The sequence below is a fragment of the Hypanus sabinus genome, chromosome 2 (genome assembly GCF_030144855.1).
Source record: "Hypanus sabinus isolate sHypSab1 chromosome 2, sHypSab1.hap1, whole genome shotgun sequence".
Taxonomy (NCBI): Eukaryota; Metazoa; Chordata; class Chondrichthyes; order Myliobatiformes; family Dasyatidae; genus Hypanus; species Hypanus sabinus.
Genome location: NC_082707.1, coordinates 66,864,013 through 66,887,139, shown reverse-complemented (window position 1 = coordinate 66,887,139; position 23,127 = coordinate 66,864,013). Strand labels below are relative to the sequence as shown.

Sequence of the window (23,127 nt, the reverse complement as noted above, 5' to 3'; positions counted from 1 at the left end):
TAACCACTGCTCCCTGACCTTTAACATTATCATGGAAAAGGATAGAATCAGAGGACAGGAGAATTTTTAATTGGGGAAGGGCAAATTATGAGGCTATAAGGCTAGAACTTGTGGGTGTGAATTGGGATGATGTTTTGCAGGGAAATGTACTATGGACATGTGGTCGATGTTTAGGGATCTCTTGCAGGATGTTAGGGATAAATTTGTCCCAGAGAGGAAGATAAAGAATGGTAGAGTGAAGGAACCATGGGTGACAAGTGAAGTGGAGAATCTAGTCAGATGGAAGAAGGCAGGATACACGAGGTTTAGGAAACAAGGATCAGATGAGTCTATTGAGGAATATAGGGTAACAAGAAAGGAGTTTAAGAAGGGACTGAGAAGAGCAAGAAGGGGGGATGAGAAGGCCTTGGTGAGTAGGGTAAAGGAAAACCCCAAGGCATTCTTCAATTATGTGAAGAACAAAAGGTTGACAGGAGTGAAGGTAGGACCGATTAGAGACAAAAGTGGGAAGATGTGCCTGGAGGCTGTGGAAGTGAGCGAGGTCCTCAATGAATACTTCTCTTCGGTATTCACCAGTGAGAGGGATCTTGATGATGGTGAGGACAATATGAGTGAGGTTGATGTTCTGGAGCATGTTGATATTAAGGGAGAGGAGGTGTTGGAGTTGTTAAAATACATTAGGATAGATAAGTCCCCGGGGCCTGACGGAATATTCCCCAGGCTGCTCCACGAGGCGAGGGAAGAGATTGCTGAGCCTCTTGCTAGCATCTTTATGTCCTCGTTGTCCACGGGAATGGTACCGGAGGATTGGAGGGAGGCGAATGTTGTCCCCTTGTTCAAAAAAGATAGTAGAGATAGTCTGGGTAATTATAGACCAGTGAGCCTTATGTCTGTGGTGGGAAAGCTGTTGGAAAAGATTCTCAGAGATAGGATCTATGGGCATTTAGAGAATCATGGACTGATCAGGGACAGTCAGCATGGCTTTGTGAGGGGCAGATCGTGTCTAACAAGCCTGAGAGAGTTCTTTGAGGAGGTGATCAGACATATAAATGAGGGTAGTGCAGTGGATGTGATCTACATGGATTTTAGTAAGGCATTTGACAAGGTTCCACATGGTAGGCTTATTCAGAAAGTCAGAAGGCGTGGGATCCAGGGAAGTTTGGCCAGGTGAATTCAGAAATGGCTTGCCTGCAGAAAGCAGAGGGTCATTGTGGAGGGAGTACTTTCGGATTGGAGAGTTGTGACTAGTGGTGTCCTACAAGGATCACTTCTGGGACCTCTACTTCTTGTGATTTTTATTAATGACCTGGATGTCAGGTAGAAAGGTCGGTTGGCAAATTTGCAGGAAACACAAAGGTTGGTGGTGTTGTAGATAGAGTAGAGGATTGTCGAAGATTGCAGGGAGACACTGATAGGATGCAGAAGTAGGCTGAGAAGTGGTAGATGGAGTTCAACCAAGAGAAATGTGAGGTTGGAAGGACAAACTCCAAGGCAGAGTGCAAAGTAAATGGCAGGATACTTGAGAATGTGGAGGAGCAGAGGGATCTGGGGGTACATATCCACAGATCCCTGATCCCTGCCTCACAAGTAGATAGGGTAGTTAAGAAAGCTTATGGGGTGTTAGCTTTCATAAGTCGAGGGATGGAGTTTAAGATTTGTGGGGTAATGATGCAGCTCTATAAAACTCTGGTTAAGCCACACTTGGAGTACTGTGTCCAGTTCTGGTTGCCTCACTGTAGGAAGGATGTGGAAGCACTGGAAAGGGTACAGAGGAGATTTACCAGGATGCTGCCTGGTTTAGAGAGTATGGATTATGATCAGAGATTAAGGGAGCTAGGGCTTTACTCTTTGGAGAGAAGAAGGATGAGAGGAGACATGATAGAGGTATACAAGATATTAAGAGGAATAGACAGTGGACAGCCAGCGCCTCTTCCCCAGGGTACCACTGCTCAATACAAGAGGACATGGCTTTAAAGTAAGGAGTGGAAAGTTCAAGGGGGATATTAGAGGAAGGTTTTTTACTCATTGTGGTTGGTGCGTGGAATACACTACCTGAGTCAGTGGTGGAGGCAGATACACTAGTGAAATTTAAGAGACTACTAGACAGGTATATGGAGGAATTTAAGGTGGAGGGTTATATGGGAGGCAGGGTTTAAGGATCAGCACAACATTTTGGGCCAAAGGGCCTATACTGTGCTGTGTTGTTCTATGTTCTATCTTCTCAAGGTGTAGATTGGACATGATGTCCTTGAGCCACTGAGCATGGGTGGGCAGGGCAGCATCCCTCCACTTGAGCAAAATTGCACGCCTGGCCAACAGAGAGGCAAAAGACAGTGTGCGACGTTTAGTCAGACTGAGGTGCATGTCCCCCTCTCCGGAGGTGCCGAAAAGAGCAATGGTCCAAATTGTGATTAACTATTTGGGATAGAGTTTGAAAGACATCTTTCCAGTATTTTTCCAAACTAGGACATGTCCAGTACATATGGATAAGGGAAGCCTCACCCCTTTTGTATTTGTCGCAGCAGGATTTAACATGGGTAAATGCGAGATAATTTATTTTTAGACATATGGGCCCTGGGTACGACCTTGAACAGTAACAGGCGGTGGCAGGCATATAAAGAGGACATAAAGTAACATTAATCAAAACTTAGCAATACAGGTTCTGGGTATTAAGATATCCTCCGATGCTCTTACTTCACCATTGATTTAGCAGAAGTGCAATGGAAACCTCATTTATATTGTACAGATTGTTTCTGTCACTCTTACAGAATTAGTGCTAGTGAAATGGGCACAGCTGCAAGGAGTCCTTGGACTGTTCAATGGTTGCAGTCTGCACCTCACTTCCTCTTGAGCACCTTTTAATTTGTTTTCATTTCACTTAAAGTAATGAAATAAAAAAGCGTTATTGCTTTGGAATGTAAAGTAATGAAAACACTTTTAGGGATACTGGAACAAATTTGAATCTCACTAAATTCTGCTTTCAAATATTCAGAAAGCTACATTAAATTACAATATATGCAGTCAAAAGGGAAACCAGGTCTGTAACCATGCATTTGATCTGTACTTTCTATTCCAATGTCAATTAACTTGTATTCTTGATTCTGAAGCACCTTCTGAGGAAAAGAAAGTTAATGATTTTTATATTCACATAAGCAACATGATATAGGAAACATCTGTAGAATCTGGGACAATGTAAAATTCTGCTGACACAAAAAGAAAATGAAGGTCAAAGGTTCATGTAGTTTTACATTTTCACAGGAAAAGCCAGGATATGTAGTGAAGAACTTTATCTTTTACTATTTGTTCCGATTTGCTTCTGCATTGGGCCAGGAGATCTTTTACATCACATTCCTCCCATTCACCTACTGGAATTTTGACCCATATGTTACCAGGAGACTGGTTGGTATGTGGGCGGTAAGTACCTCTGAATTTTTATACTATTTCATTTTGGCTATAAGTAGTAGAATACTACAAGACATTGGAATTTTAATTTGAATCCTTAACATTGCTGATTATGTTATGACTGTATGTGTACTAAACTTATTTCTGTTTTACATAAAATGCATAGCACACGATCAAAATATAAAGCGATGGCATCTCAAAATGAGGCTTGCCTCCAAGTTTACCTCATTTCCCCCCTCCCCCAAGGAACTCTATGCAGAACAGTCCAATCAGAATGAAAGGAAACCCCTCAAATTACTAAATTTCCATGTTACTAGCCAATCTCCTGCTCCACAAGCTTTCAAATTGAAGTGTGGCCTTCAACTGCAAGGGGGATTTGTAGGTGAAAAACAATTGCATCTCGGTTGATTAGAACTTAGGCAAATTGAGGGTGATTAACATGCAAGGCAGAATGTATAGGAAAACACCAGGAGGAAAAGGTGGAGTGATTTCTGGTGGAACAGAGGGAAAAGTAGAATGTATTAAAATAGATGGAAACTATAAAGACTGTTCCAAAGAGCAGAAGTAAGAGTCAGTGGGAAGTGCTAGTTAGAGATCACTGGCAGTTACAAGAAGGATAACTTGAGGAGGAGGAGGAGGAAGCTTGGAGAGAAGAAATTAGTTTAAAAAAATAGAGTGAAAGAGGATATGAACTGCTGAGATTTGAAGAAGAAAGAAAGGTTTGGAGAGGTTAGAGAACTTGTTTGTGCAATCATTGGTATGGACTTATTTAGATGGTTATCAGTATTTTTGAGTGAGATAATGATTATTTGGAATGGAAGAGATTTCAAGTGTTATTCCTCCAAAAAATGTGAAGACTAATTTTATTCAACTAAGTCTTAGGGTAAATACTTTAGAAAACCCAATGTAAAAAGCCATCAGAAGGAAGAAGTTAAATTGCACTTCGACTGAATGCCTTATTACAGATGTATTAGCCATAAATGCAGGAGATGAGCCAGATCACCAAGCAAATGCCTGGATACATTTGAGCCAAGGAAAATGGCCACTGGAGTACATGCATTAATGAAATAAAATGCTCCCTATTCAAAAGATAAAAAAAGCTTATAAAAATGGGCCTTAACTCAAGGAAGATCCATCAATTTCCCCATGTACCTGTTCTCTCCCTTTTGTCTAGTTCCATTAGGAAGAAGTTGACTTGTGAAGAACTTCAGACAAAATAGCTGAAATATTTTGAGTTAAGTTTTATCAAGCTAAAAAGTACATGACTATAAATAAAATTCAGGACATTGGTGACCCTGGTTGTGCCACTGATGGTCAGTAAAACCTGAACACCATGGATTTCAATTGGGTATAAACAAAGAGAGAAGAGATAACAATGATTCTTGAATCTTAGAGGCAGATGTTGCAATATGCAAGATATTCATTGTCATAATACAGAGCTAGTCTATAGAAATATGTCTGACTATGGTAGCTTTATGATTAGCGTACTGGACTCATTTCAGGAGGATCTGAATATATTGATTTGAAGCCTGCCACACCAGCTGAGAAATTCAATTCCAGTAATTAAATGCATTTGAAATAACATAGCTAGTTTTAGTAAAGGTAGCTATTAAATCTATTGATTGTCGTACTAACCCAACTTGTTCAATGATATCCTGCAGGGAAGGAAATTTCCCATCCTTACATTTGAGAGTACATAACTCTAAACCCACAATCTTGCGACTCTTAACTGCCTTCTGAAATGGGTCACCAAGCCAGAGAAAGTTAAGGATGGACAACAATTGTTTGACTCATCAGGGACATCCAAATCCTATGAATGAACCTTATTTAAAAAAACTTGCAGCAGAAGACTGAAGCATACTGAAACCTCAAAGTACAAAAGCTGTCAAGGGGCAGGCAAACTAGAAAATGAACTTGTAACAAACCTTCCATTCTGTTATCAGTAAATTGTATCTGGAATTGTCAGAATAATGACAATATCTTGGTTGGAGTGCACATCCAAGCTCTGTGCTCACTTGTGTTAATCTTAATTATATATGTTCACTAAAAATAATTCGGTCTGGTAACACAACTTATATAACCATATATAACCATATAACAATCACAGCACGGAAACAGGCCATCTTGGCCCTCCTAGTCCGTGCCGAACCCTTAATCTCACCTAGTCCCACCTACCCGCACTCAGCCCATAACCCTCCACTCCTTTCCTGTCCATATACCTATCCAATTTTACCTTAAATGATACAACTGAACTGGCCTCTACTACTTCTACAGGAAGCTCATTCCACACAGCTATCACTCTTTGAGTAAAGAAATACCCCCTCGTGTTTCCCTTAAACTTCTGCCCCCTAACTCTCAAATCATGTCCTCTACTTTGAATCTCCCCTACTCTCAATGGAAACAGCCTATTCACGTCAACTCTATCTATCCCTCTCAAAATTTTAAATACCCCGATCAAATCCCCCCTCAACCTTCTACGCTCCAATGAATAGAGACCTAACTTGTTCAACCTTTCTCTGTAACTTAATTGCTGAAACCCAGGTAACATCCTAGTAAATTGTCTCTGCACTCTCTCTAATTTATTGATATCTTTCCTATAATTTGGTGACCAGAACTGCACACAATATTCCAAATTTGGCCTTACCAATGCCTTGTACAGCTTTAGCATTACATCCCAACTTCTGTACTCAATGCTTTGATTTATAAAGGCCAGCATTCCAAAAGCCCTCTTCACCGCCCTATCTACATGAGACTCCACTTTCAGGGAACTATGCACAGTTATTCCTAGATCTCTCTGTTCCTCTGCATTCCTCAATGCCCTACCATTTACTCTGTATGTTCTATTTGGATTATTCCTGCCAAAATGTAGAACCTCACACTTCTCAGCATTAAACTCCATCTGCCAACGTTCAGCCCATTCTTCTAACCGGCATAAATCTCCCTGCAAGCTTTGAAAATCCACCTCATTATCCACAACACCTCCTACCTTAGTATCATCGGCATATTTACTAATCCAATTTACCACCCCATCATCCAGATCATTTATGTATATTACAAACAGCATTGGGCCCAAAACAAATCCCTGAGGCACCCCGCTAGTCACCGGCCTCCATCCCGATAAACAATTATCCACCACTACTCTCTGGGCATCTCCCATCTAGCCGCTGTTGAATCCATTTTATTACTCCAGCATTAATACCTAACAACTGAACCTTCTTAACTAACCTTCCATGTGGAACTTTGTCAAAGGCTTTGCTGAAGTCCACATAGACTACATCCACTGCCTTACCCTCGTCAACATTCCTCGTAACTTATTTTCAACATTAAGTTAAATATACCGAGGCCAGCTCGAAAGCTTAAAAAAAACAGTTCTATCTGAAGACAATACAGTAAAATAATTACTTTTTTAGAATGTATTGTCTTCTGATTGCCTTCAGTTTTAACCCCATCTCCCCACCCCCTGCCACAGCTACTCAACGCAGCATTCCTAAATTGAAGTTGTTTGTTGAAAATCACCTCCAGACTTCAGTCATTTTGCACAGTGTCTCATCACTGAACGTGAGCCAGCTGGCAGAAACGTTTTTTTTTCTAAATGTAAAAAGCAGATACGTAGCTCTTCATTTTAAGCAATTACTTTCCAGCAGGGAAGTACCTCACCTTGTGCACTTACTGCATGTTATTGATCGCCTAATGATAGCACAATCAATATGAGGAATTTAATCTGCAGGGAATCACAGATCCAAATATAGAGCTGTCAATTTTTGAAAAACTGAATATAAAGGTTAAAAGCAAGTGAGACAGTGTTTTTAATGTGTATGTTTCCTTTAAATTTTTAAATTGTATGTTCACCAAAATGTGTGACCCTTCTAAATCAAAATGAGAGAATATGACTTCGAGTCAGCATGACTTGATAAATCTGCCCGAGTTACTTAGCAGCATTCATTGAAGTATTAGCATACTGCCTTGAGCTTAATCAACTCCTTAAATTGTTCAACTTCCATTGGATAGAGGTACTGACTTGACCTTTTAATTTCCACAAGTAATAGTTTTTTATTAAACAAAAAATTAACATGCAGGTATTTTTGTTTAATAAAAGCCTATTGCAGAAAACAATGCTGTTTCCTAGTGGTATTTAAATATATAAGAAACTTTCTGAAATAAGATTGTTTTTTATAATCAGGTTTTTGATCATCACTATTAATAATGTTCAGTAAATTTGGTGCTACAGAACTGCAGGCAGTCCAGTATTTTGAAGCCAAGAAAAACAACTGAAAATTAAAATGGAGAATACTGTAAATGCTCAACAGGATTTCTTTAATTTCTTTGACTCCTTTTCTCCATGGGGGTCCTTGCCAATATAACTAAGAAATTCAACAGCTGCCCTGTCCCTCTTTCCACCATCCACATTATTCCCAAGTGAAGCCGCAAGTAAGGTGACTCCTCCAATTTAATCTACTGCACCATTTGCTCCATATTGGAAAAAGCAAATAGGTTGGTATTTTGCAAGTCACCCTCCATTCAGTCTGCAAGTTGTCCACTCTGACCTCCTTGTCTTTGACACGTTATACTGCTGTGACAAATTTCCAGATAAGCTCAAGGAACCACATCTTATTTCCCTCAGGTTTACATTACTTTTAACAATTTCAGATAAACTGCCTTTTTCCATTTCTTTCGGAACTGCCCTATTTTGATTAAAGACCATCAATATGAAACATTGATTTTCCACAAATGTTGCTTGACCTCCTGACTGTTTCCAGCATGTCTAATTTGACCTCAGCAGTTGTAGATTATCCAGTGTTTTCTACCTCCCAGTTTTAGCAATTTTTTCCCCTCCTACAGTAGTTATTTTCTCTCCTGGCCACATCCCTGCACACATTACTTATGAATAAGAGAGCAGTGAAGGCTTATAAACTAGTACTACCACTAATATCTCCACCATTGAATTTTTTTTGGCTTCTGCCATATCAGAGACATTCTTTGTTCACTCCCCTGCTCTGCAACTTAAAACATTTGATTTCTAACTTTTCTCTGTTCTGATAACAGATTCTTAACCACAAATTTTATAATGGGTTCACTCCACACTGTTGCTGCCTGACCTGCCAAGTATTTCTAATATTCTGTTTTTATTTAATACTTTAATGAATTTGATCTTCATTTCATCAGTTTGCCCTTAATTCCACAAAACTACACATTCCCATAATTGCTTATTAATCTGGACTTCACTCCATCAATATCAGAAATTTGAGGATAAAAGTCATCCACAATTTTTTAAAATTTATTTCATGATTTTCCTGAATATTTATTAAGTGTATTCCAGTACTCTGCCAGTTTCCTGTCTCCATTAAACTAGATTGTGCCTTTGCTTTTTGCACTTGAAATATAGCCTTTGATGAATTTCCTTTATCATTGAACTTTTAAGTCCCAATGTGGTGCTATACTTTACAGCATTAAATCCTATAGCTTGCCGGTCACATTTGTTCTCAGAACAATATAATTTCATGTTGGAAGATGAACATACTCTATAATGTTTGTCTTTTATTGTCTCTATCCACAGTCTGCTATCTTCATAAATCTATTCAATATACCACCAGTTGTAAGTATTGGGAATGGCTTGCTTCCATTCACTCCAGTGGATCTGAGGCTATTGGATCTGCCTTACTGGGGCAGAAGGTATTTGATGTGATGGGAGGTGTTGTGCTTCCTACACCATTCCTGCTAGACTCCCAAAGAAGAAAGTCAATGTTGATGGATGCTTCTCTATTTTGAGCAGTCACGGGCAAGAAACCTCAATGATTTGCCGCAGAGATTGTACTTTTAATGGAGTGACTTGAGAATGCCTGAGAATTGAGGAGTAAGGGTACATAGAACAAGGAAGCAAGAGAGGATTGAGTCATAATTTATATGAGAGAGATTAGAGGGGCTACAGATGGCAGAAGAGCAGGGGAATTTAGGAGCGAGATGGAGGTGGTGCAGTGGACTATAGTCTGAAATGAAGGAGGTTTGAAGGTCGATAGGATTGAGGGTGAGGTGGAAAGAATTGAAGATGAGGTGAATAATGGGATGCCACAATAGTGCATCTAATAGATCTGCTGCCTCTCATAATCTAATGACTTGGGTTCAAACCTGACTAAAACCTAAAGCAACATTTAGGAAATAAAGAAATGTTGTTTAAAAGTATCTTAATTTTAACAAAATATCTGTTGCTGGCTGTTTCTGTGTCACAGTGTGTAGCTGAGAAGTTCATTTAACATCAGTCTGTAAATGTGAGATGCTGAGGCATCTTCATGTGAAAAGATTATGCAAAACTTGAGAGAGCGAACCCATGGGAACAACTTTTGATGTTATGCTATTTTACTAGGTTTGAGGAAGTCGCTCAAGATTCAAATTTATTTATCACGTCTACGTCAAACATACAGTGAAATGAGTTGTTTGAATTAACTATGAATACATCTGAGAGTGTGCTAGATGTAGCCCCCATATTTCAGTGCCAACATAGCATTTCCCCAGTGCTTGGCAGAATACAATAAGCAACAAAACAGCAACAGCAAACCACCCCCGCCCAAGCACATACACAGTCCCTCACCAAAGGCAGGCCATCTTCAGCCTCCAGCTTCCAGCAGACTCTAATTTGGACTCTCAGTCATTGGGCTTTTGACTTCCTCAGTGAACCCGCAGAGATTTGCTGACTCAGGCTCCAGCTAATGGGCTTCAGCCTCCAGACTTCTGATCCAACTTTCTGACCTTGACCTTTGGCATCGACCTCAGGACTTGTTGATCACCGAACATTAGACCTCAGATTCCAGACTTGCTGATGTTGGGATGCTAAACACTAGGTTTCAAACTCGTAGCGTTCCACCATCTCATGAGCCCAGGGGGCCATTGGACCTCGTTCCTCCAGCCTGTGTATGGAACTCCAACTCTGGAATCCTCTGACAACTTGCTGATCCTGGGGCACGGGGTCATCAGCCCTCATCCAATCTGGTCTGCCAACCCAACATCTGACTATAGATGTCCCACATCCATGTCGCTGGCCTTTGAATACAGAGCTGTGGTTTAGACTCTGGCCTGACCTATATTTCTCCCATATCCCTATCCCTAACTCCCCTCTCGGTCCCCGTTCTTCTGGCTGGGGATAGACAGATAAAAGTCTGGAAAAAGAAAATAATTAGCATCAGGCGAGGAAAATCTATATTTTGTGTGGAGGCATGAAAGTAAGTTGAATATTACTGTGACTACCCTCTTTTGATATTAACCTCAACTGCTCCAGGCTCTATACCATTACGTGGGATTTATTTTTCACTTATCCTCTCTGTGCTGCACTGAGAAAAGTCTTTCTTTAATAACATGAGGTCAGTGTGGGGGTGGGGCACAGAGTGATGCAGCAGTTAGCACAACTGCCTCACAGTTTGTGATCCAGGGTTGATCTTAACTTTGGGTGCCGTCCATGTGAAGCTTCCATGTAATCCCCTCAAACATGTGGTTTTCCATTGAGTGCTCTTGTTTTCTCCCACATCCAGCTGACATATTGGTAGGTTAAATGGCTGTAGTCAACTACCCTTTGATGCAAGTCAATTACAGAAGATGGTTCTATGGTAAGAAATGGGCTACAGGCTGTTGTGTATTTAATATTTGAGTAATGTTGTAAATATATGGTTTGATTAAGCATTCATGTTCACTTAAGTAATTCATATGGATTACTGTATATGTAAAAATATGTGAATTGCATTCACCATGACTAAACCACGTGATAAGTGCACACCCCACTTAAAGTAGAACTAAGAACATTATTCCTGGCTTCAATTAATGTTTGTTCTGGAGTTATGAAATATTACACAGACAAACAAGGAATGTCTTCCTTCTGTAAGTGATCTTGAGCATGCATGCTGACAAAATCCCAGCTTTATCCATCTTCCATCTCTCTTTACCTCTTAATTATTTCCAAGGCTCTGAAATTTTTGCCCCTCATTCTGAATTGGATGAGCAATTATCGGTTGTGATTCCCCTCAGCCAAAAACAAAGCTCTTGTCTCCAGGCCAGAGTGTTCTCTAGCACCAGGCAGAAGGTTTGGGGACAGAGTTAAGGATATGGAGGTCAGGCCAGAGTCTAAAGCTCTGCTCCACATTCAAAAGCCAGCAAAGTGGATGTGGGACGTTTGTAGTCGGATGTCAGGTTGGCAGAAAAGCATCGACGAAGGCTGATGCTTGCCAAAACATTGTCCCTCCTTTCATGGTGTCAGGTCAAACTACTAGCTTGAACAATCTTGACACAGGGTTAAAACCTTCTGGACCCTTTGCCTCTCTATTCAACAGCAATACCTACGCCAAGTTGCTATTTATTGATTGCAACTTGGCATTCAACATCATTATACCCTCAGAGCTAATCAACAAGCACCAAAACCTGGGCCTCCGTACCTCCTCCTGCAACTGGATCCTTGACTTTCTCATCGGAAACCACAGACAGTGCAGATAAGAAATAACACCTCCTCCTTGCTGATAATCAACACAGGTGCACCTGAAGGATGCTCTACTGTCTCTACACCTGCGACTGTGTGGCTGGGCACAGCTTAAATACCATCCATAACTTTGTCAGACACAACTATTGGCTGTATTTCAAATGGAACAAAGAAGTGTACAGGAGTGAGATAGATCAGCTGGTCGAGTAGTGTTGCAAGAATAACCTTGCACTCAAGTTCGGTACGACAAGAAAATTGATTGTGGACTTCAGGAAGGAGAAGTCATGGGAATACACACCAGTCCTCATTAAGGAATCAGCAGTGGAAAGGGGAAAAATTTCAATTTCTTTGGTGCCAACATATCTGAAGACCTATCTTGGGCACAACATACTGATGCAATTACAAAGAAGGCACAACAGCAGCTATATTTCAATAGCAGTTTGAGGAGGCTTGCTATGTCACCAAGTTTCTACAGATATACCATGGAGAGCACTATGACTGGTTGGACTACTGTCTGGTGTGGAGTGTCCATTGCACAGGATCAGTAAAAGCTTCAGAAAGTTGCAAACACAGCCCTCTCCATCATGGGCACTAGCCTCCTCAACATCAAGGACATCTTCAAAAGGCGATGCCTCAAAAAGACTGCAACAATCATTAAGGACCCCCATCCCTCAGGACACATCCTCTTCTCAAGCTACCATCAAGGAAGAGGAACAAGAACCTAAAGACACATATTTTAGAAACAGATTCTTCCCCTCCACCATCAGATTTCTGAAGGGAAAATCAAACCATGCAAATTACCTTATTATTTATTTTTGGTCTCTTTTTGCATTACTTATTTTAATTTGTATATAAGAAAAATGTAATGTAACTAACATTTTTATTATGTATTGCACTATAAAAAACAATACATTTCACATCATTCACCAGAGATATTAAACCTGATTCTGTTTCTGACTGTTGTTTTAAATACCCTGATCCTTGCCTTCTCTCCTGTACTCAGATATTATTCTCCTATTGTTGTTTTGCATTAATTTCTGATATTCAGGCAACTCAGTGTTAAATTTCTCATTCTTGTGTTTCAATCCCTTCCACATCTTTACCTCCTTCCCTACCTCCATCAGCTCCCATGCAACACCATTGCAATGTCTTTCGTTGATCCAACCCCTCACCCTCACTGGCTCTTTACTGCATTACTGCATACCATGAAATCAATCAACAGCAGTGGCCAAACAATTTCCTTGAGGCTACTAATTGTCAGTAACACTTTAATAAAGTTGCTCCTCTTGTGTGAAGTCAACATTCTGGAACTCCTTGTGCAAACTGAAGTTACTGACTGGTTCCCTTGCCTGTGGGAAATTGCTGCACTGGGTGAATTTCTGTCTTCCTCTTCATACTTGTAAGGCAGTTTCAAAATGGCATCTATTTAAAAATTAAATAAATGTTCTGTGCAAGACTTCACAAAACACTTAAGTTAGGTAATACATTCAATATTCTCTAAATTATACATAAATATTACCCCGCTGACACAAATCTGTCTCTGCTCAAATTCTGTTCAAGGAGCTTTAATGTCACAGGCTTGTAAAAGCAAATCTAAAATTTAAAATAAAATGTCAGGAGTTTTGAGTTGCTACTGGGAGATTATTTAAATCAAGTTTAAAGTTAATATATCAGATGTTTTGTTTTTCAATATGTGACGGTTAATTTAAATGATAGATTGATGATAAAATGTACTTTAGTCTACAGATTTTTTTATCACTATGGACAGAAATAGCAAGAAAGGAGCTTTTAAAAAGCACAAGATCACAGAGTATTTGCAAAGCAAATGCATTATCACAGAAATTGACTGCTGTAGATTATCCAAGGAGCGTTGCTGATGCAAGCAAAGTGCATTCCCTAAGGTCTGAATTATATATTATGTTGTCATCATCCAAAATTGAATGAACAACTGATGTTAATAAAGGAATTGCAGACTTCCATGAAAGGTTGTTGATCTTGTGAGGAAAATCAGTCAAAATACAAATAATTCACAGTTATGTTTCTGTGATAAGCACATGAGCATCTTCAGTCAGTCAACAGTTCAAAAGTTTGATGTTATTAATCATTTTGACTCAACTTAGTGAGGTTGGTCTCTGTTGTATCTAGAGAGGAAGTGCATTGATTTTGCTGTTTTCTGTAGATACAGGGGCTGTGCAATGTTATTTTTTTTCACTTGCTTCATTTAAGCAAATTATTAATTGGATTAAGATCATAGTTTGGTAAGCGAATTCATGTTAAAGGGAAGATAAATAGCAAGGTCTTCAAAAATGTATTTGTCAACCAAACATAATCCTTCACCCTCCATATTTTTATATGGCTAGGTTATAGTGCACTCTAGCTTGGCAGGCTTGCAAGGTCCACTAACTAGACAAGCTAGTGAAGGTCTGTTTCGGTATCATTATCATGCATTCTTCAGTTTTATATATTTAGATACCTTTGTGCTTAATCCATTGTGTAAGATAGAGGATGTAATCAGCTTTCATATGAATTGCTTTTCTGAGACAGGGATTAGAATGTTCATTTCTTGTTACGAATTCATATAGTATTGTAACATGGGATTCTTTTTCTGGTTAAGTATTTCATTAACATGGAACTATATGCTGACATTAAATAAAACAATATTAGGAAAGCAATCTGATGTTATAACCTATACTGATCTTTTATACATAATCATTTGATGAACACTTAATACAATAATCTTAAAGCAAACAAGTAGAAGCAGATTTTGAACAAAAAGTTCTAGTTGAAATTTGTTATTCAAAATGAAGTCATTCAAATAAAGGGAAGAGGATAGAGGGTCTAATTCTGGAAATATTTTATTTATGTAAATATATAAAAATGCAGTAAATCATGTGCATAAGTATATTTGCTCTTTACCTTTCCAACAAGAAATATTAATGAAACCCTTAAATAAAGCCTGCCAATTTACAGAAGACTGGGCACTATTTACTCTTTTTAATGAAAACAGCAAGGTTGTTGCTAAGGCTGATCACATGGTATTTAGTTACAAGACTAAAGTCAATACTCCCTTGGCTGCACACTTTCTGGTTCCATCTGGTTCTGCTAGCCAGCTCCTGAGCTGCATAAGTGCTCTCAAAGTCACACAAGCAGAGGAGACTTAACCCTTGAGTAATATCACAGAAATTTCATAATTCAATTCCATTCAAATATTACAAACTGATAACCAAGGATTGTTCATGATTCATCATCATTTTGGAAAATACATTATTTCAGTATATGGTGCCTTAGACCTAATATTTAAGTCATTAAAAATATATTTTGAAACTATAGTAGAAAGCTTGATAGATTTTCCAGTGTACATTGCTATTCTTTAATAAATTGAAAGGTACCCTATCCTTTTAACTTTTTTTTGCATCTGTCACTATCCAAGTTTCAAAAATCAGGAATTGTAATATTTATAAAATCATCAGATGTTTCTATCTACAAATATAGGTACATAATATATTTGTGTACATAGAATTTCAAACTTATCACTAATTAAAGTTTTCACTCTAATGCAGTGTTGCAAAGATCTTAATATTTTCCCAGGAAATATCCATTTAAGGATTAAATTTGTAATGCGTCTTTTCTAGATTTCTTAATACATTGAGTAATGGGAAATTGGGTGTCAAAAAGATTTTGGTAATCACTGAATCTTCGTAAAATTATCTGTTACAAAATCTCAAACTTAAACTATATTGGGTAGTAATTAAATAATGAAAATGTTTATTTTTGGTTTTCTCTCATATAATAAACGTAGTAGCCACTGCCTGTGTGCCATCGGTGCTTCGAGCAGCAATGAAGGCCCTCCTTAGAAACAGGATTCTTCATTGCTCTTTCTGTGACAAGTTTTTTGACCAGTCTGGATTGGTAGTCCTGAGCCGAACCCCCAAACCTGGAGGACTAGTGGACCACTCTTAGTCTGGCCTCTACTCTTGAACCTGTTTGACATGGGTGACCCTACCAAGAGTCAAAACTCAAGGTCCTGACTCCAGCCAACATAGGTCCCTGGGTCACTAAGACACACAAGCTTCCAAACCCTATGACAAGGACTGTGGTCCTCCTGGAGAATATTTTAAAAGGAATGAGCTGGTACTTACTATAGTATTATGGTCATAAGAACTGCTTTAGTAATGCAGAAACAAATATTCAGAATAGAGAACTGAATAAAGAGATAACAGCATGCAGTGTAATTGTTTGTGTAATCCAAGTGAAATGGGTGCTAGAAATTAGTAAGAAAAGACAATGAAGTGTGGATGGGAAAAGTATTTTTTTCATTGCAGATGCTTTTCTCATTCTTATCTGTTTCAAGTGACAAACCCATTATATTAATTTTCAGGTTTGCTTAAATGATTCAATTCAGTTAAAGATCTCAACATTATTTTTTTATATGCATGTGCAGTCTGTTTTCAGTGACATTTTTAGGTGTGGAAATGTTTTCTCATTTTATCATCTTTCAAACTTCCCTCTAATTATTTTTACGGCTGTGTGGACCAACCACGCAGGGGCGACAGCAGTTCCAAACTCGCGTTCACAGTGCACTTATTTATATAGCTGATGTCAAGTGCCGCCGCCTTACTGAAATTTGTTTTTTTTTTAAACAATTGCTTTGAGCAGGAAGTTTTTGCATGGCCTGAAACACGCACAGCACTGTAAATGTTCTTTTTGTAAGATGAATATTTGGAATCAAATTTGAAAAATCACGTACTTTGATTTTACTTATTAATTGAAGGGTAGTGTGCAACACAATACAACAGAGGGAATCTTCCACATTTTGTGAACATTTTCCAGCTGCACGACAAAGGCTATGTGTGCAGGAGCATTTCAATTACTGCGCGGCCGTGTGCCCGCACAATTTAAAGGGCACAATGCTTAAGATGTAGACTTCCACAATGCCTGTGGAAATAATACAGAATTCTACAGGCAATTTTTCATATCTTTTGAATTTAACAGACTATTCATCTTTGGAAAGCTTTGCAGTTGCTGTTTCTGGATATTAACTATCCACATGATTTGTTAGCACTTAGACTAATTCTGGCATCTCTATCTAATTGTAGCATAAAACATAATTTTGGAGACTTTTTTTTCATCTTTCTACTCAGCTGGGCAGTCTTCTAGAAGTTAGTCATCAGGATAACATTTATTTATATATATATATATACACAACAACAAAGGAAGGTAAACTGACAATTTGTATTAAGTAAAATGAAATCTAATGTTGGCCATAACTTGGAACCTTTCTCTGCAAGTCAGTACATTTTAACAGCAGTTCTAGCATGCTCTGGGATGTCCTGAGGTGGCTAAATAAATTCAAGCCCTGTTCCCATTGTTTTTCTGAAGTGATAGATTTATAAATGCTAAGTTAACCAGTACAAAGAATCTATCAGAATGGAAATGAAAATAACAACAAAATACATTATACCTTCATGAGCACCTGCAGCTTTTTCTGTATCTGTTTTGACAGGTTGTTATGTATTTGGGACAGGCCTCCAAAGATATCATCAAGTGGCCACGTCCATCATCCCCACCCGTTGTAAAGTTGGAAACCAGAGTTGACGCAGAGTATGGTATGCCATCAACCCATGCTATGGCAGCCACTGCTATTTCCTTTACATTCCTACTTGCTACCATGTACCGATACAAGGTAAGAAATGTATTCCAAGAATGACTCAAAATTATAAATAAGAGAACTAGAAGCATTGAGTTTTAAGGTCAGTTGAAGAATTCACCTTTTATTAAAAGGGATTCCTGGCTTAATTTTACAGGCTATCCCATAAAATTAATAATTTCTCACTAAAGGTGGTTTACACTGATTCAAGCTGAATTTCCAGGAGGCATTTGCTAATAACTACCATTGTTTTGACATGGTGAGTTCACCTAACAGAATCCATTTATGATCATTTGGTGTGTTGCAAAAGAAAGACCAATCTGCAGAGCTGAAACAAAAGTATATTTAAATCTGAATAAACTCAAATTGGCCTGTTCCAAAGAATTTTCATTCCAAGTCTAGAAATTTGTCTACAATACCACCAATCCCACTGTAAGTAGGTGTCTTTAGTACTGCAATTCCAAAGTTTAATAGAGACTAATTTTGAAAACTGAGACAATGGACTATCAATTTCATGCCCATGTTTAGTGCTACCCACCAACGATAAACTCTTACCTACATTTGTAGTTTAATAATCTGTTACCAACAAATGTTTTACTGTTTTCCTCCATGGGATTTCATTAAATTATTTTTGCTAATACTAGCTTCACTCATCCACTTTGGGGGGGGGGGGGGTGAATTAATCCATATTTTGTGCTTGTATTAGATTTAAATGTGTGATTTCATATACTCTAGTTCTGCCCAAATATTATTCATTTCTCATTCTATGTGCTTTATATATTTGAGCAACACATTTGATTGTTTCCCTCATTTGCTTTACATATTTTCCTGTGTTACTAGGGAATAATTGGTAGTTGCTTTTTACAACTTGTCACTTTAATGAGTGGGAAATTGCAGGTCTCAATGATAACTCAAATGATGATGCAAGCAATAGATCTATAGATGTAATCCCAGATCTCTGAGCTGCCCACTCAGAGGCTTAAGAGAATGGGAATCCTTCTAAAGATTCATCAGAGCATGTGAATTTTATTTTGACCCTTCCATATTAAAAGGGAAACAAATTAATATTTTTAGTTACAATCTAATTTCATTATGTTTAATTTTAGGAAAAGTTTTTTTTTCAATGAAGGTGCATTATTATCGAGGAGCAGATAGGGAGAAAGATTCTGGAAAGGAATAATAATAACAGGATTGTTGTGGTGGGAGATTTTAATTTCCCAAATATTGATTGGCATCTCCCTAGAGTGAGGGGTTTAGATGGGGTGGAGTTTGTTAGGTGTGTTCAGGACAGTTTCTTGACACGATATGTAGATGAGCCTACAAGAGGAGAGGCTGTACCTGATCTGGTATTGGGAAATGAACCTGGTCAGGTGTCAGGTCTCACAGTGGGAGAGCATTTTGGAGATAGTGATCACAACTCTAACTCCTTTACCAGAGCATTGGAGAGGAATAGGAACAGACAAGTTAGGGAAATGTTTAACTGGAATAAGGGGAAATATGGGGCTATGAGGCAGGAACTTGGAAGCATAAATTGGAAACAGATGTTCTCAGGGAAACATACGGAAGAAATGTGGCAAATGTTCAGGGGATGTTTGCGTGGGGTTCTGCATAGGTACGTTCCAATGACAGAGGAAAAGGATGGTAGGGTACAGGAACCGTGGTGTACAAAGGTTGGTATATATCTAGTCAAGAAGAAAAGAACAGCATACGAAAGGTTCAAAAAACTAGGTAATGATAGAGGATTATAAAGTTAGCTGCAAGATTATAAGGTTAGCAGGAAGGAGCTTAAGAATGAAATTAGGAGAGATAGAAGGGGTCATGAGAAGCCCTTGGCGGACAGGATTAAGGAAAACCCCAAGGCATTCTACCAGTATGTGAAGAGCAAGAGGATAAGACAGGAGAGAATAGGATCAATCAAGTGTGACAGTGGAAATGTGTGTATGGAAGCGGAGGAGATGGCAAAGGTACTTAATGAATACTTCGCTTCAGTATTCACTACGGAAAAGGATCTTGGCGATTGTAGAGATGATTTGCAGCAGACTGAAAAGCTTGAGCATATAGATATTAATGAAGAAGGTGTGCTGGGGCTTTTGGAAAGCAACAATTTTGGATAAGTGACCAGGATCAGATGGGGATGTACCCCAGGCTACTATGGGAAGCCTGCGAGGAGATTGCTGAGCCTCTGGTAATGATCTTTGCATCATCACTGAAGACAGGAGAGGTTCTGGATGACTGGAGGATTGCAGGTGTTGTTCCCTTATTCAAGAAAGGGAGTAGGGATAGCCCAGGAAGTTATAGACCACTGAGTCTTACTTCAGTGGTTGGTAAATTGATGGAGAAGATCCTGAGAGGCAGGAGTTATGAACATTTGGAGAGGCATAATATGATTAAGAATAGTCAGCATGGCTTTGTCAAAGGCCAGTTGTGACTTATGAGCCTGACTGAATTTTTTAAGGATGTGACTAAACACATTGATGAAGGTAGAGCCGTAGATATAGTGTATATGGATTTTAGCAAGGCATTTGACAAGGTACTCCATGCTAGGCTTATTGAGAAAGTAAGGAGGCATGGGATCCAGGGGGACATTGCTTTGTGGATCCAGAACTGGCTTGCCAACAGAAGGCAAAGAGTGGTTATAGATGGTTCATATTCTGCATGGAGGTCGGTCACCAGTGGTGTGCTTCAGGGATCTGTTCTGGGACCCTTATCTTTGTGATTTTTATAAATGACCTGGATGAGGAAGTGGAGGAATGGGTTAGTAAATTTGCTGATGCCGCAAAGGTTGGGGGTATTGTGGATAGTGTGTAGGGCTGTCAGAGTTTACAGTGGGACATTGATAGGATGCAAAACTATGCTGAGAAGTGGCAGATGGAGTTCAACCCAGGTAAGTGTGAGTTGGTTCATTTTGGTAGGTTAGATATTACGGCAGAATATAGCATTAATTACGAGAATCTGGCAGTGTGGAGGATCAGAGGGTTCTTGGGGTCCAAGTCCATAGGGCAAACTGCTACACAGTTTGACTCTGTCATTAAGAAGGCATACGGTGCATTGGCCTTCATGAATCGTGGGATTGAGTTTAAGAGCCAAGAGGTAATGTTGCAGCTATATAGGACCCTGGTCAGACCCCACTTGGAGTACTGTGCTCAATTCTGGTTGCTTCTCTATAGGAAGGATATGGAAACCATAGAAAGGGTGCAGTGGAGATTTACAAGGATGTTGCCTGGATTGGGGAGCATGCCTTATGAGAATAGGTTGAGTGAACTCAGCCTTTTCTCCTTGGAGCAACGGAGAGTGAGAGGTGACCTGATAGAGGTGTATAAGATCATGAGAGGCATTGAGCATGTAGATAGTCAGAGGCTTTTCCCCAGGGCTGAAATGGCCAGCATGAAAGGGCATAGTTTTAAGGTGATTGGGAGTAGGTACAGAGGAGATGTCAGGGGTAAGTTTTTTTTATACAGAGAGTGGTGAGTGCATGGAATGGGCTCCCAGCGGCGGTGGTGGAGGCAGAAACAATAGGGGCTTTTAAGAGACTCCTGGATGGATACATGGAGCTTAGAAAAATAGAGGGCTATGGGTAACCCAAGGTAGTTCTAAGGTAAGGACATGTTCTGCACAGCTTTGTGGGCCGAAGGGCCTGTATTGTGCTTTTAGGTTTTCTGTTTCTGTTTCTATTATCTGATGGCAGTAGTAAGTGGTTGAGGTACTGTAGAATTAATTACATTATTTCACATTAAACGATATACAAGTGGACCTTAGGGACTATAGGAATCATTACAAAGGAATTTTGTAGCAAGGTAACATTTATTAAATAATTAACAAAAGAATTGTCTGCTGATCAAATTAATACCATCTAAATAGTGATTCTTAGTTGCATTTCAGATCAGCACTGCAATACACTTCACAAAATCCAGCACTCAGATCTTTGTTTGTAATTGACAACCACCCCCAGTTGATAATATTTTTAATGTATAATAAATTTCTAAAATTACATATGCCTTTTAAGAAACTGTTAGAGGCAAAGAAAGTTCATGGGATTTGGCAACTGTTTTTAAACAATGACTTGCAGATCCACATTCATGCATTTTTTAATCTCATCGGCATCAGACTTTGCAGTGGGACTGATTTTTGTAGCAGTGAAAGGTCAAAATGTTAAGCTATAACTTGGAAAGAGTAATTGAAATAAAAAGATCAAAGAATATTTATTCCAAATTAACATTTGAAATACTGCTTCCAGAAAAATGTTTAGTACAGAAATAAGCTGTTACTTCCCCAAGTTTCCTTCTAGTTCTATTACAATAATTTAAAAAAACATTAATTCTGATCTTCTCTTTGACCATACTTACATTATGGAAGAAATAATATCTTTTACATAAAATCATTAAAGGATCATATTTTAAAACTATTTATTAAGGATCTATTTAATATTACAAACACAAGAAATTCAGCAAATGCTGCATACCTGACCTGCTGAGTTCCTCCAGCATTTTGTGCATGGTGGATTCAATATTACACGTATTCACAAGTCAATATATTTGAATCAGAAGCAATTCTTTTGCTCTTTTCTTAACCATATATAACCATATAACAATCACATCACGGAAACGGGCCATCTCGGCCCTCCTAGTCCGTGCCAATCTCTTAATCTCACCTAGTCCCACCTACCCGCACTCAGCCCATAACCCTCCACTCCTTTCCTGTCCATATACCTATCCAATTTTACCTTAAATGACACAACTGAACTGGCCTCTACTACTTCTACAGGAAGCTCATTCCACACAGCTATCACTCTCTGAGTAAAGAAATACTCCCTCGTGTTTCCCTTAAACTTCTGCCCCCTAACTCTCAAATCATGTCCTCTCATTTGAATCTCCCCTAATCTCAATGGAAACAGCCTATTCACGTCAACTCTATCTATCCCTCTCAAAATTTTAAATACCTCGATCAAATCCCCCCTCAACCTTCTACGCTCCAATGAATAGAGACCTAACTTGTTCAACCTTTCTCTGTAACTTAAGTGCTGAAACCCAGGTAACGTCCTAGTAAATCGAAACACATGTTTTATATAACAAAAAGAGGAACGGCTGGAACCATTCAAGTCAGGTAGCAACTGCAGAGAGAGCAATGGAGTTAATGTTTCAAGTTAATGAATTAGGGTATCATGTAAGTAAGTTTTAAGCTGCAGGGAAGAGCGTGGAGAGAGTGTCTCTGATAGGATAGAGACCAAGATAGAGTCATGGTTCCAATGGCTGTGAGAGAATGCAGAGGACTTGTTAATCCTGACAAATCTGTCTGGAGCATTACTGGAAAGATACAAACTGAAGAAGTAAGTTAAATGATTTTTTCTGAGTTCTTTGATCAGTAATGTGCCCAACAAGAAAAAGGGCTGATGTTCCTTGAACTTGAATTTGGCCTCTTTGGAATAAGGTTGGAGTTTGAAGATGTGTCGGTGGGAGTAGGATGGAGAATTAAAATGACAGGCAACTGTAACATCAGGATCACTACTGTGGACTGGGTAGATGTATTTTGCAAGGCCATTACCCAATCTGTGATTGCTTTCTCTAAAATAAAGTAGGCCACATTGTGGTAGCACTAATTTTCAAATACGATTTTGCTTTGCCTGAAATAT

General features: G+C 39.0%; 1 protein-coding gene across 5 annotated transcripts in view; it reads left to right on the top strand.

Annotated features, from left to right (window-relative positions):
* Window positions 1–23,127, top strand: part of sgpp2 (sphingosine-1-phosphate phosphatase 2) — a 43,573-nt gene that overhangs the window by 12,729 nt on the left and 7,717 nt on the right. For 2 of the 5 annotated variants that reach the window (XM_059947696.1, XM_059947731.1), the window contains exons 2-3: window positions 3,259–3,414; window positions 17,358–17,537. In XM_059947696.1, coding sequence (XP_059803679.1) covers window positions 3,259–3,414; window positions 17,358–17,537 — 336 coding nt within the window. The remainder of the gene's footprint in view (window positions 1–3,258; window positions 3,415–17,357; window positions 17,538–23,127) is intronic. The other 3 variants (XM_059947704.1, XM_059947723.1, XM_059947714.1) reach the window with 3 other exon arrangements.